The sequence below is a fragment of the Stenella coeruleoalba genome, assembly GCF_951394435.1.
Source record: "Stenella coeruleoalba genome assembly, chromosome: 20".
NCBI lineage: Eukaryota > Metazoa > Chordata > Mammalia > Artiodactyla > Delphinidae > Stenella > Stenella coeruleoalba.
Window position 1 is genome coordinate 55,808,159 of NC_137166.1, and position 14,761 is coordinate 55,822,919.

General features: G+C 53.4%; 2 protein-coding genes across 3 annotated transcripts in view; one reads left to right on the top strand and one right to left on the bottom strand.

Annotated features, from left to right (window-relative positions):
- NAT14 (N-acetyltransferase 14 (putative)) overlaps positions 1-14,761 on the top strand; it is a 65,398-nt gene that overhangs the window by 36,574 nt on the left and 14,063 nt on the right. The window lies entirely within an intron of this gene.
- Positions 30-6,588, bottom strand: LOC307178904 (uncharacterized protein C19orf85; the record flags this gene model as incomplete). The annotated part of the gene is given in 5 exon segments (XM_079907561.1): positions 30-92; positions 96-143; positions 146-472; positions 6,389-6,576; positions 6,579-6,588. Coding segments are annotated over 5 exon segments (636 nt in total).

Below are 14,761 nucleotides of genomic sequence, written 5' to 3' on the forward strand. Positions count from 1 at the left end.
GGGAGCCTGGGCTGGGTTGTGATTGGGTGTCATGGGGAGAGGGTCCCCCAGCCTTCAGGGATCCTCTGAGAATGGCAGGCACAAGACACCTCTCACCTGCCCACCCAACCTCCCTCAGGAGCTGAGAGCTCATTCCCTCCCATCCCCCCAGGGCATGCAGGGTAGGGAGCAGGGGGTCATAGAAGTGTGGGTCCTGCCTCAGGTCCGCCTGGCCCAGCACACAGTGGGACAGGTCAGATGACGCTGAGGGACACTCTGGGGGGACCACAATGTCCTCAAAGAGGTCGTGGGTGGAGGCGTCCAGGGCAGCGAGACTTAGGCTGGGGCCAGTGGGGGCCACATCACAGGCCACCCCCAGGAAGGGGGATGGAGGTGGTGGAGGTGGCCTTTGGGGTGGCGGTCTCTGGGGAGGTGCCTCCTGGGACAGGATGGATATGGCCAGGCGCTGGGTGGCAGCTTCGATCTTGGCAAACTGCCTGCAGAGAGAGCCAGGCATTAGCTGGGTGACCACGAAGGACTCCCCTCCTATCTGCCATCCCAGGAGTGATTTGTCCCTTCTCTCCCTCCACATTTTTCTTCTCTGTGCTAATGTCTCTGCCCCTGGGTCCATGTTCATGAGTCTGACAATGTAATCTTTTTAACCACATTCATAGGGAAGCTCTGAACAGCTGTGGGGTTTGTGCACTGCACAAGGCAGCGCATCTCGTCCAACACTACGCACATTTTTGACATTTAGATTTAATATGACTATATTCCAACATGTAAAAGTAAAAAATGTCTTAAGGAAGGGGTGCCTTTAACAAAATTTTCACACAAAGGTGCACTGTGGGCTGGCAATGTGACTATAACATGATGCCCTGTGGATTCTACTGCCTAAGTAGTTATGAATCTGCATCTCCACCAACCCTCTCAGTATCTCCACTAACCCCTGGTTGGAGTCCCCAGCTTCCCCCACCTGGATGATTGTAATAGCCATTGCACGGGTCTCCCCCCAGTATTCCTAACCCCTCAGTAACAATGCAGACGGATCTCACAAACTGTTAGGGGCTGAACTGTGTCCCCCTAAAATTCATATGTTGAAGTTTTAACCCCCAGGACCTCAGAATGTGACTGTATTTGGAGACAGGGTCGTTAGAGAGGTGATTACATTAAAATGACATCATCAGTATGGTCCCTAATCCAGCAAGAGGAGATTAGGACGCACAGAGGGATGACCACGTGTGAAGCCAAAGAGAGAGGCCTCTCCCTGCCGACACCTTGATCTTGGACTTCAGCCTCCAGAATCATGAGAAAGTATCAATACATTTCTGTTGCACCAGTCTGTAGTGTTTGATTATGGAAGTTCTAGCAGGTTAATGCAAAAACATAATGTTGAACAAAAGCGGTGAGTTAAAATAAGTGGATACGTGACACCATTTAAATAAAGTTCAAAAACAGGCTAACTCAATCGACAGTGAGAGAAATCAGGATGTGTGGTTCATGGGAAGGAGGTACTACCAGGGTCTCTGGGACAAGGAATGCCCTGTTCCTGGATCTGAGTGTTGGTTACGTCAGTGGGGCCCCTTTGGGAAAATTCATTAAACTCCACACGGTTGATGTGTTCATTTTTTTGTACTATGGTAAACTTCCAGGAAACAGTTTATTTAAAAATGTATCTGAGGGCTTCCCTGGTGGGGCAGTGGTTGGGAGTCCGCCTGCCGATGCAGTGGACAGGGGTTCATGCCCCGGTCCAGGAAGATCCCACGTGCCGCGGAGCGACTGGGCCCGTGAGCCATGGCCGCTGAGCCTGCGCGTCCGGAGCTTGTGCTCCGCAACGGGAGAGGCCACAACAGTGAGAGGCCCGCGTACCGCAAAAAAAAAAAAAAAAAAAAGTATCTGATATTGTATGACTCTGTTTATGTGAAATGTCCAGAATAGGCAAATCCCTGGAAACATAGAGTAGATTGGTGGTTACCAGGTGCTGGCGGGGAGGGGAGGATGGGGAGGGAATACTAATGGGTACCGGTTCTCCTTTGGAGTTGATGAAAATGTTCCAGAACTAGGTGGAGGTGATGGCTGCAAAACATTATGAATATACAAAATGCCTCTGAATTGTACACTTTAAAATGTTCAAAATGATGAATTATATATATATATATTTACATTTATATTTATTTATTTAATTTATTTATTTTTGGCTGCATTGGGTTTTCGTTGCTGCACGCGGGCTTTCTCCAGTTGCAGCGAGTGGGGGCTACTCTTCCTTGCGGTGCGCGTGCTTCTCATTGTGGTGGCTTCTCTTGTTGCAGAGCACGGGATATAGGCGCGCGGGCTTCAGTAGTTGTGGCGCATGGGCTCAGTAGTTGTGGCTCGCGGGCTCTAGAGCACAGGTTCAGTAGTTGTGGTGCACGGGCTTAGTTGCTCCGCAGCATGTGGTGTCTTCCGGACTAGGGCTCGAACCCGTGTCCCCCGCCTTGGCAGGCGGATCCTTAACCACTGCGTCACCAGGGAAGCCCAATGTTATATATATTTTCCTATATTTAGTGAGAGCTGCCACTGTAACACTGTCTTTGATGCCAAAGAGGATAGTTATGCTCTGAGTGCCCCAGGGAAAGTTTTCAGTAATGGGAGGTCAGGTTAAATGACAGAGGGGGTGCGGGGGTGGGGGCGGGGGACTGATTTAAGTTTCATAACAACTACATGCCACGTATGGTCCCTGACCTGAACAAAGTAAGGATAAATGGTGTTTAGGGCTGAAGAGTCGTGACATTTGTGATTTACTTTTAAACTTATTTAAAAACATATAGATGAAAGAAATAGGCTAAGATGTTATGGACAGTAAAATCTAAGTGATGTTACATGAGAGATCAATAGGCCAGTGGCTCTTAAACTTCAGTGCACAACAGGAAGGACACCTGGAGGGCTTGTGGGAATGCTGGTTCCTGGGCCCCCGAGTTTCTGGGGTGGGGTCCAAGAATTTGCATTGCTAACACACTCCTAAGTGATGCTTAGGTGCTAGTGGTGCTGATCTGGGGACCACCTTTTTATTTTATTTTTTTATTTTTTTTCGGTACGCGGGCCTCTCACTGTTGCGGAGCACAGGCTCCGACGCGCAGGCTCAGCGGCCATGGCTCACGGGCCCAGCGGCTCCGCGGCATGTGGGATCTTCTCGGACCGGGGCACGAACCCGTGTCCTCTGCATCAGCAGGCGGACTCTCAACCACTGCGCCACCAGGGAAGCCTAGGGGACCACCTTTTTAGAACTGCTGCATCAGACAACTGTCTTGACTTTTCTGTGGGTTTGAAAAATGTTCACAAAAAGTTAAAATTTCATAGCGTGGGTGGGAGGGGGTTCCTGAGGGAGCAGGGCCTGAGCGGACCTGGAGGGAGGAGGAGGGCGTGGGTGGGAAGATGCTGAGGAGAGCTTGTCTCTGACCTGGATCTTCCTAGGCTGAGCTTGAGTGCTGAGGGGACTGTGCTTCAGAGCTACCTGGGCTGCCCTCAAGGCCACTGGTGGGCAGCCTGTGTCCCTGGGGAGCACGTGGTAGAACCGGGCATGGGGGTGGGGAGGTTGGGATGCTCTAGCAGAGAAGCTGGCCCTGGGGAGCAGGGAGGACAGACAGGGAGCCTGGGAGGCCAGAGGCTGGCATTATCACAGGGTCCAGATTGGGGGGGGGGCTGAAGATGGGGAGGGGTCCTTGAGCAGAGGAGGCTGAAGAGGAGTTGGGAGGCCAGCTCAGGAACACAGGGCTGGACCCTGTTTGGGGACATGAGTGTTTTCCTCTTCAGTGGTGTATGTGTGTATGCGGGGTGAGCATTCTGGGTGTGGCCACAGCTGGGCATCCTGGTGGAAGGTGGCCTGCAGTATGGGGGCAGTGTTTAGGCTGAACCGGGCTCCCATTTACTCAAATTTGGTTCCACGACCTCCTGAGGCACGGTCCTGGGCTGGCTGGGGGGAGCCACGTACTTACAGAAAAGCAGGTCCTTTGGCAAGTCAGTTTACCTCTCTGTGCCTCAGTTTCCTCATCTGAAAAAGGAGGATTATAAAAGCACCTACCTCCTGGGGTTACTGTCAGAGATTAATGAATTCATACTCACTGTAAGTGAGTACGGGGAGTTAAAACTGAAGTACTTAGAACAGTGCTCGGCACATACTAAGTATCAGATAAATTTTAGCTACCATCATCACCATCATCATCACCATCACCATCACTATCATCACCATCATCATCCTCACCATCACCATCACCACTATCACCATCATCCTTATCATCATCATCACCATCACCATCACTATCATCATCACCATCACCATCATCATCATCATCATCACCGTCACCATCATCCTCACCATCACCATCATCATCACCATTATCACCACCATCACCATCATCGCCATCACCATCATCATCACCATCACCATCACTATCATCACCGTCACCATCATCATCACCATCACCATCATCATCATCACCGTCACCATCACCATCATCATCACCATTATCACCACCATCACCATCATTGCCATCACCATCATCATCAGCATCACCATCACTATCATCACCATCATCATCCTCACCATCATCACCACCATCACCATCATCACCATCATCGCCATCACCATCACCATCATCCTCTTCATCCTCACCATCACCATCACCACTATCACCATCATCCTCATTATCATCACCATCACTGTCATCATTACCATTATCATCCTTACTACCATCATCACCATCACTGTCACCATCACCATCACCACCATCCTCCTCCTCATCACCATCATCATCAAGTCCCTGAGATGCTATATCCAGGCAGAACTATAAAGTGGTCCAGAGCATGGGCTCTGGATTCAGACTGCCTAGGGTTGTATCAACTGTCTAGCTGTGTAGCCTTGGACAAGTCATTGAACCTCTCTGAGCTTCCTTGGCTGTAATATAGGGGAAAGACAGAACCTACAGTGTGAGTTTGTTGGGAGCATTAAGTGATGTAGTGTATGGCAAGGCCTTAGTACACTGTACCTGGCACACAGCAACCTCAAAAAATGGTTACTGTCAGAGGGTGAGGGGAGAGCACAGGGCAAGGTGGGATGGTGCTGGGTGGGTGTGAGAGTGGGGACAGGCTGAGCAGAGACCTGAAGGAACAGAGGTCTCCATCCACATTCCTGGAGACAGGGAACCGCATTGTACCACAAAGGGAAGAGCATGTGCAAAGGCCCAGAGGCTGAATGGTGAAGTGCTAGATGGGGAGCTGAGGCTGGCAAGGGGAACAGGGGCTACTAGGGCAGAGCCTTTGTCCTGAGGGCGATGGGGAGCCATGGGAGAGGGGCCAAGTGTGGTGTGTGGGTTAGAAAGGCGCTACCTTCAAAAAGCCCCAGAGTCGGACCCCATCTCCACAGCCCAGTCCCCCACCCATCATCTGAGCCACCATCATCCCTTGCCTGGATCACTGCAGTAGCCTCCTACACAATCTGATCTCCGCTCAACACCCAGAGGGATCATTTCAGATTGTACCACATCCCAGCCCAGAGCCCAAGTCCCTCCAGAGGCCCATGAGGTCTCCACGATCAGGGCCCTGTTTCTTTTGAACCTAATTCCCTTCCCCTTTCACTCTGTTCCAGCCACCCCAGCCTTCTTACTTGCCCTGGAACACACCAGGGATGTTCCTGCCTCAGGGCCTTCGCACGTGCTGTCCCTTTCCTGGTATGCTCTTCCTCAGACATCCACAGGGCTCCTTCCCTCACCTCTCTCAGGTCTCTGCTCAAATGTCACCTCCTCAGTGAGGCCTTCCCTGACACCTTACCTAAAATACCAACCCTCCCCCAGCATGCCCTCCGCAGCACTTATCACCTTCGAACACACCATATTGTTTGTAAAAATCGGGATAAAATTCATATCACTTAAAATGAACCATTTTAAAGTGTGCAATTCACTGGCATTCAGTACATTCATGATGTCGTGCAACCACCACCTCTAATTAGTTCCAGAACTTTTCATCACCCTGGAAGGAAACCCGGTACCTATTAGCAGTCTCTCCCCATCGCCCCCGCCAGCCCCCGGCGCCCACTAATCTGCCTTCTGGCTCCGTGCATTTGCCCGTTCTGGATATGTCACAGCAATGGAATGATACCACAGGTTGCCTTTTGTGTCTGGCTCCTGTCACTCAGCACTGTGTCTTCAAGGCTCCTCCACTTGGTAGCATCATACCGTATCATTCGTCTCTTTATTTTGGCCTGCCCACTGGAACACGAGCTCCATGAAGACAGAGAATTTTGTCTGCTTTGTACTGATGGGTCTCTGGGGCCTGGCGCACAGTTGGCACTCAGTAAATGCATACTGGTGTTAATTGCATCCAGCTCCGGGGTCCACTTCTCTCTGTTCGGTCTGGGCCTGGTCTCCCCAACACCAACGGCTCCCCTCCCACCCCGCTCCCCTCCCCTGCAGATCTGGTTGTGAAGGAACCTCCTATGGTTGGGCCTCCTTTTGGGGGGCTGGGTCTGCCGGGGGTGCAGGGTGCGCAGCACATAGGCGGCTGCCCCAGTCACGAAGGCATACAGCTCCCGGGGGCCGGGCTCGGAGATTCCAGAGGCTGACGGGCCCCGGGGTGCATGGCCAGGGTGATCTGGAGTAGCTCCCCCCAAATCTTTGAGGGGCAAGGAGCAGCCAGGGCTGTAGGTTCAGGGCTGGGGGGTGGGGGACAGGAAGAGAGATGGGCTTTGGGAGGGTGGGTGGGCTCTGCAGGGAAAGGCCCTCCCCGGGCTGGCAGAGGCAGGGCCTGGGCAATTAGAACATCCCTGAGGTTTGAGGCACCTGTAGGTGGGGGTCTGATATAGGAAGGCAAGGGGGCAGGGAGGGGAGGGGTCTTTCTGTGTGTCCCCCAAGGGCCCAATTAGCACATAGTTGGACCTGCGATCTGGGACAGTGCAGTGTAGGTGGGGGGCCAGAGAAAAGCTCCTGGAGATGGCCAATTAAGGGGACAAAGCCCTCATTAGGGAAGCAGGCCAGGAGCAGAGTCAACCGCAGCAATAGCAGTGATTAGCGTGGAGGAGCCATGATTGCAGGCTAGTGGAGAGGCGGTGGGAGGCTTGGGTGCCGGCTGGGAAGGAGGGGAGGTGGCCCCCAGGGGGCATGCCGGGAGCCCCCGCTGTGGGCAGACATCCCACATCCATCCACCCACCTCCAGACCCACTTGCCCGTGCCTCCTTGCCTCCCTCTGCTCCAGGCCTGGCGTCCCAGGGAAACAGCCTCAGAGAGCAGCTTGCCAGTGCCCGAGGTCTTCCAGCCTGCAGGAGGGGCTGGCTTCGGGGGGGAGGGTTGACCCCCAAACCCTGCGTTTCATCTCATACCCGAGCTTCTGAGTGAGCAGGGGAGGGGGGGGACACCTGTGGTATGGGCCTCGCTGCTCAGGTGGGTGACATGGGTGACAGCCAGGCTGTGGCAGGAGCGGAAAAGAAAACATGGGCATGGTTCCCCCCAAGGCATTTCACTGGGGGACTTGGGGGCCCTTGTGTTTCCGGGGGGCTGGGATGTGGCAGGGAGGAGGGGCTGGCTCCTGGGGCTGGGAGTGGGGTCCTCTTGCCTCTGGAGGGTGTTGGCCAGAGTGGGGGAACCTGGTCTCCGCTGGTGCAGGAAGGAGGGAGTGTCTCAGTGTTTGCTCTGAGAAGACTGCATTGGGGGTTTGTGTCGGGAGGTATATGAGCGTCCTGCGGATGCCCTAACACATTGTCGCAAACCTAGTGGCTTAAAACCATGCACAGGGTCTTCCCTGGTGGCACAGTGTTTAAGAATCCAGCTGCCAGTGCAGGGGAAACAGGTTCGAGCCCTGGTCCGGGAAGATCCCACTTGCCTGTGCGCCACAACTACTGAGCCTGCGCTCTAGAGCCCACGAGCCACAACTACTGAAGCCCACACGCCTAGAGCCCATGCGCTGCAAAGAGAAGCCACCGCAATGAGAAGCCTGTGCACCACAATGAAGTGTAGCCCCTGCTCGCCGCAACTAGAGAAAACCTGCGCACGGCAACAAAGACCCAGCGCAGCCATAAATAAATAAATAAATAAATTTTTAAAAACCCCAAAACCATGCACAGGGACTCTCTCGCAGTTCTGGGGATCAGAAGTCCAAGATGGGTCCCACGGGCTAAAGTCAAGGTGTTGCTTCTGGCAGCTCTAGAGGGAATCTGTTCCCATGCCTTTTCTGGCTTCTAGAGGTCTCCCAAATTCCTTGCCTTGTGGCCCCCTCCTCCGTCTTTAAAGTGCATCGCCCTGCCCTCTGCCTCTATTGCCCCATCTCCTTCTGGCCCCGACCCTCCTGTCTCCCTCTTATAAGGACTCACTGCATAATCCAGGATCATCTCCCCCTCTGAAGATCCTTAACTCCACCACACCTACAAAGTCCCTTTCGCCCCAAGTCGCACAGTTGCAGGTTCTGCAGGTTAGGACGTCGGCGTCTTTGAGGCGGGGCACAGAGGGAGAGGCTTGGCCCCAGTGATGGCTCCTCCCGGGCTCCCCTCAAGGCCACGTTAACTGGGCCAGTGGTTGCAGCCACTGAGGCTGAGCCTGGGGCTGCCTCCGGCGCCCCCAGCACGCAGGCAGGGAGAGAGACACAGAACAGCGAGAGCTTCCCCCAGGGTTCCCCAGTGCCTGACACGCTGCACCTCGGTGAGGCTGCCTGCCCCTGGGCACTCACAGGAAGGCATCAGTGTCCCTATTTCCCGAAGGAGAAACTGAGGTCCGGGCACACAGTCACCCAAAGTCACAGGCAGCTGTGCTGGGGGATTTAACCCACATGGGGGAAAAAACCCTTAGGAGGGAAACTAAGAACTTTGTAAAAGCTCTCATAGTTGTTAAATACTAAAGTATATTATTTCTAAGATCTATTATAAATAACCTTTTTGTCCTCCAAATGACCTTGATAAAATTATCAGCAGCAAATTATAAAAGACTCTGGCTCAAGAAGAGAATATACATAGGAGTCCTTCCTCCCACCCCCAGCCAGGCAGCTTGTGGGATCTTAGTTCCCTGACCAGGGATTGAACCTGCACCCTCAGCAGTGAAAGCGCGAAGTCTTAATCACTGGACCGCCAGGGAATTCCCAACATAGGAGTCCTTTTGTTTATATATATATATATTTTGTTTGTTTGTTTGTTTGTTTGGCTGCACCAGGTCTTAGTTGCGGCATGCGGCATCTAGGTCCTTGACCAGGGATCGAACCCGGGCCCCCTTCATTGGGAGCGCAGATATTTAGCCACTTCCACCAGGGAAGTCCCAAGGAGTCCTTTTGAAATGAAAGCTATCAAATGTGATATAGTGTAATGTTAGGGAATAATTTTTAAAAAAACAAAACAAAACTCCTTGCCACCACTTGGGAGATCCTGTGTCCTGATTCCATCTTCCATTACCTCACTGGTAAAACTGGGATAAGAAGGTAGCGCAGAGGGGAAATTCTCCAAGCTCACACAGCGAGGAAGTGGCAAGGCCGGGGTCTGAACTTGAGATAGCATAGGCCCGAGATCAGGCCTTTGCTTCCCAGGCCCGCGCACCATCCAGCAATGCCAAAGGCAGCATCGGCACAGCGGTGGCATCCCGGTGGGCAGTGGCCGTGGCAGAGGCCCAGCCAGGTGCAGGGCTCAGGGTGGGGACCACCAGGCAGAGGTTGCCAGAGGTCCAGTCCCTTGGGAGTGTATTGTGAGCTGCAATCAGTGAGGCCAGTAGCAGCGGGTGGACCAGACGTCAAGGACCACCCATGCGCCTCACCACAGCTGAGGACAGGGCAGCGTGGACACAGGTGTGGGGACGTGACGGGCCCCCTGTGCTCCGCCCCCGGCCCCTGTGACTCTCCGTCTGTCTGTGACTCTCACCAGCTCTGGTGTTGTCTCTCCGTCCCCCTTGCTCTCTCCTCCTCTGCCCCCTGGCTCTCCTGCCCCTCGCTGGGTTGTCTGCAGCCCTCTCCTCTTCACTGTGTCTCTGATGACGTCTCCCACCACTCATGTGCTTCTGGCTTCTCTCACCGTCTCTGTCCCTTTCACCACCTCTCGAGTGTCTCTCAGACTTTGACTGCCTCTCTGTCTTGGTCTGGGCAGACTCGTGTGTGTGTGTGTGTGTGTGTGTGTGTGTGTGTGTGTGACCGTGTGTCCCCTGGACATACGTGTAGTGTTGTGGGTTGGCATGGAAGGTTTCCTGTCCTGTTGCTCTCAGGCCCAGAGGGGAGGGCCCAGGGTCCCTTGGCAAGAGGCTAGGAGGGAGGTCTCTGGAGGATTGGAGGTCAGGACAGGCAGGGGGCCACCCCTGCATGGCTGGGGCATGACCTTTGCTAACCCAGCTCCAGGAGTGGGCTCATCCAAGCCATCAGAAGCCAAGGGCAACATCTGCTGGCCAGCTCTGTCCCACCGCCAGACCAGCCTGGAATACACTGGGGGCCACCGGCCGGCCGGCAGGGTCTGGCCTGGGGATGTTCCACCAGGGGGCGCCAACGTCCCAGGCTGGTGCTGGGACTCCCCGCTGGAGTGTCCTCAAGGTGTGGCCCCCACTTTTGAGCCCTCCTCCCCCTGTTTTCAATCTTGATAAGAGTTGCTCACAGCTCGGGGCTGGCTTCATCTGATGTTTGTTGAGGACCTGCACTTGCAGGTATGAGAAGGTATTCACAGGCTCCTTTCTCCTATCCCAGCCCTTGGAATTGGGGGTAGGTGGGGCGCATGTAATCATTCAACAAACATTTATGGGGACTTCCCTGGTGGTCCAGCGGTTACAACTCTGCGCTCCCAATGCAGGGGGTCGGGGTTAGATCCCTGGTCAAGGAACTAGATCCCGCATGCTGCAACTTAGAGCCCGCGTGCCACAACTAAAAGATGCCGCATGCCACAACTAAAAAAAAAAAAAAGAGATCCTACATGCCGCAACGAAAGATCCCGCTCGCTCAAGGAAGATCCTGCGTGCCGCAACTAAGGCCCAGTGCAGCCAAATGAATAAATTTTTTTTTAAAAAAAGCATTTATGGAGCACCTGCTGTGTGCAGAAGCTGCGGATGCAGTGGTGAGCAAGACAAGCACCGTCTGTCCCTGTAGGAGTCTGGGAGGGAGACGTCTGTAAACAAGAAATTATGGTTCTGGATGTGCTGTGAGGATGCTGAGACTGGACAGTAAGTTGGAGGCCGGATGGGGCAGGGGTGCTACTTCAGTTGGAGAGGCCCTCTTTGAGAAGGTTATAATTGTCTTGCAACCTTAATGGAAGAGCTAGCAGCCAGGAGCTTCCCAGTCAGAGGGCACAGCAGGTGCAACGGCCCTGAGGCAGGAGCAAGCTTGAAGGGAGTGAGAGAGGGAGAGCGATGAGAGGAGGTGAAGTCAGAGAAGTGGATGGGGGCCAGACCCGCGGGGCTTTGTAGGCTAGGCAGAAGTTGGGTTATGAGGGCAAGAGTGATGGGGAGCCATGGAGGGTTTGGGACAGAGGTAGTTCCCGGAGCTCAGGGCCCTGCCCCAAACCTCCTTTGCAGGCCTCGCTGACCCTGCCCCTACATCCCTCTCCAGTGTGTGTGTGGGGGAAACTGAGGTGACAGGGCCAGGCTGGGAGCCCAAACAAGGCTTGTCCCTCCTTGCCTCCACCCTGCTATGCTGCAGCACTCTCTTCACCCAGTCCAAGAGGGACTTTGTTCCCCATAAAATTTATTGTAAAAATGTACAGGTGGCAGGTTCCTGGTGTCCCCAGCCCATAACTCAGAGGGGCCAACACTGTCATATTTGTCTTACATCTTTTCTTCTGAGAAGAGTGATGGACTGAATTGTGTCTTCCCAAACTCATGTGTTGAAGTCCTAACCACCATACCTCAGAATGTGAATCTATTCACAGATAAGGTCTTTAAAGAGGTAATTAAATTAAAATGAGGTCAGTAGAGTGAGCCCTACTCCTATATGACTAGTGTCCCTACAAGAAGAGGAAATTTGGACACAGACAGGTGCAGAGGGGAGACCATGTGAGGACACAGGGAGAAGGTGGCCATCTGCAAGCCAAGAAGAGAGGCCTCAGGAGAAAACAACCCTGCTAACACCTTGATCTTGGACTTGCAGCCTCCAGAATAGTGAGAAAATAACTTTACGTTGTTTAAGCCACCCAGCCTGTGGCACTTTGTTATGGCAGCCCAAGCAAACCAACACAAGAAGTGTATTTGTTATCTGTGCTGCATAACAAATTACCACAAACACAGTGGTGTAAAACAACGTGCATTAATTTTCTCACAGTCCCCGTGGGTCAGGAGTCCAGGCATCACAGCTGAGCTGGGTCCTTAGCTCAGGGTTTCACAAGGCTGCAATCAAGGTGCAGGCTGAGGTCAGGGTCCTCTTCCAAGCTCGCATGGCAGAATTCATTTCCTTGCATCTGTAGAACCCTTGGAGGCTGGTGTCTTCAAGGCCAGCAGGAGAATCACTGATATTCCACTGCTCTGACCTCTAGACCCAGCTTTAAAGATCTTGCCTGATTTGATCAGGCCCACCCAGGAAAATCTTCTTGTATTAGTCAGGGTTCTCCAGAGAAACAGAACCAATAGGCTCTATCTTTATCTATCTATTTATCTATCAGTCTATCTAGAGAGATTATATATATTACATATAGAAAGAAATCTAGGAAATTCCCTGGTGGTCCAGTGGTTAGGACTCCGCGCTTTCACTGCTGAGGGCCTGGGTTCCATTCCTGGTTGGGGAATTAAGATCCCGCCTGCCACGCAGCCAAAAAAACAAAAAACAAACAGAGGGGTCTGTTTTCCCCGCACAGATGGGACCCTGTGAACTGTCCTCCTCCAGGGAGTCTGCCCTAGTTTCCCCCCAGGCTGGGTGAGGGGTCTCCTCTGGCTCCCATGCCCTGGGCAGCCTCCATGGGCTTCTGACGTGCATGTGAGACTCGCTAGATAGGCCTTGGTTGGAGCTGGACCCTGGGGCTGGAGACCCCGGCCTTGCCCCCAGTTAAGTCCCTTCCTGGTTGCAGGAATCACTTCCAGCTCTGTGCCTGGCCAAGAACCTTCAGAGAGCCTTTATTTACTGCCCCGCCAACCCCAGTGAACTGAGGATGATGCCCCTTCCATGTGGAGAGGCCTGGCAGGGCAGGGCAGGCTCGGGCACCCCATGAGAACCCCTAGAGATGCTGGAAAGGAGCATCCTCAGTCTGTGGGAGGCACAGCCTGGCCCCTTGTTTCCTTCTTCCTGGGACAGCTGACAGCTGTGACTTGGGGACTTCTCTTGCCTGCCCCCTACCCTCCCCCACACTTAAAGTGTATCTCTGCTCTTTTTACTCCACTTATGTGAAAAAGGATATTTTATTTTATTTTTCATTTATTTTTTTATTGGAGTAGAGTTGCTTTACACTGCTGTGTCAGTTGCTGCTGTACAGCACAGTGAATCAGCCAGACGTATACATATATCCCCTCTTTTCTGGATTTCCTTCCCATTTAGGTCACCACAGAGCACTGAGTACAGTTCCCTGTGCTCTACAGTAGGTTCTCATTAGTTCTCTATTTTATACATAGTAGTGTGTATATGTCAGTCCCAGTCTCCCAGTTCATCCCACCACCACACCCCACTTTCCCCCTTGTTATCCATACGTTTGTTCTCTACCTCTGTAGGATATTTTATTTTTAGTCTCTAGCCTTGGGAGTCCTGTCTTTGCCCCAGCCACCTCCTCTGGGGGGTTGGGTGAGGGCTGCTCCAGGGAGAGGTGTCCCCAACCCCAATCCTCTCTTCTCCAGTGAGTGCAGGCTGTGCTGTCACCAAGGTGTTGGACTGAGTGGCCAAAACCAGAATCGAATGTCCACACAGCAGGACAACCCCCACTTCTAGAGGGAAGGGAGGCTGGCCGAAAGGCTCAGGTGTCTGGGGTCCAGGAGCACTGGTGGGGGCACGGTGAGTGGGACCTGAGCCCCCTCCACACTCTGTAATCAGAGTGGGCAGGGCCCAGACTCTGGTCCTGGATGAGCCACTTTGGAGCTGGAGTGCCCCAGAAGCCTGGCACACGTCCCCCACTACCTGGAGTGTGGCTGGTAGGGATGGGTGAGGGAGAGTGGAGAAGAGGGAAGGGCCAGGCTCCCCAATTCCTACCAGGGTTTCTCCTCTCCTTCGACTACTTCCTTGGGATGGGGGTGCAGACCTTGCCAATCCTTTTGGCTGGGATGGGGGTAAATGCAGAGACACCCCCACGTGCACACAGGGCTTGTGGGACGTGAGTGACAACCTTGGGCCCAGGGAAGTGCTGGGTAGGTAGTCTTGGCCACCTTCAAAGACTGCAGTGCCCACTCCCATCCCTGTCCCCCATGGGAAGAATGGTTCACCTGGCTGGCAAGGCAGGGGGCTCAGAGGGACTGGGGCTGGATGGGATGCCTGATCTAGTGGGAGGGGTTGGGAAAAGTACCTGGGGCGGGGTGTTGTTGGCCAGAAATAAGAATGCCTGGGGGGACTTCCCTGCCAGTCCAGTGGTTAAGACTCTGCGCTTCCACTGCTGGGGGCGTGGGTTCAATCCCTGGTGTTTGATCCCCGATCAGGGAACTAAGATCCCGCGTGCTGTGTGGCGCGGCCAAAAAAAAAGGATGCCTGGGGACTGGACAGGCGTATGTCCAGATGTTTGCTTAGTCCCACATCAAGCCTTCACCCACTGCCCCAGCTCTAGACATGCCCCCACGCCCATCTCTCCTGCTGTATTTTTTCTCTGAGACGCTTAGCAGCACATAGCATGGGATACGTGTTATTTATTTATTTATTTATTTTATTTATTTATTTTTAACATCTTTATTGGGGTATAATTGCTTTACAATGG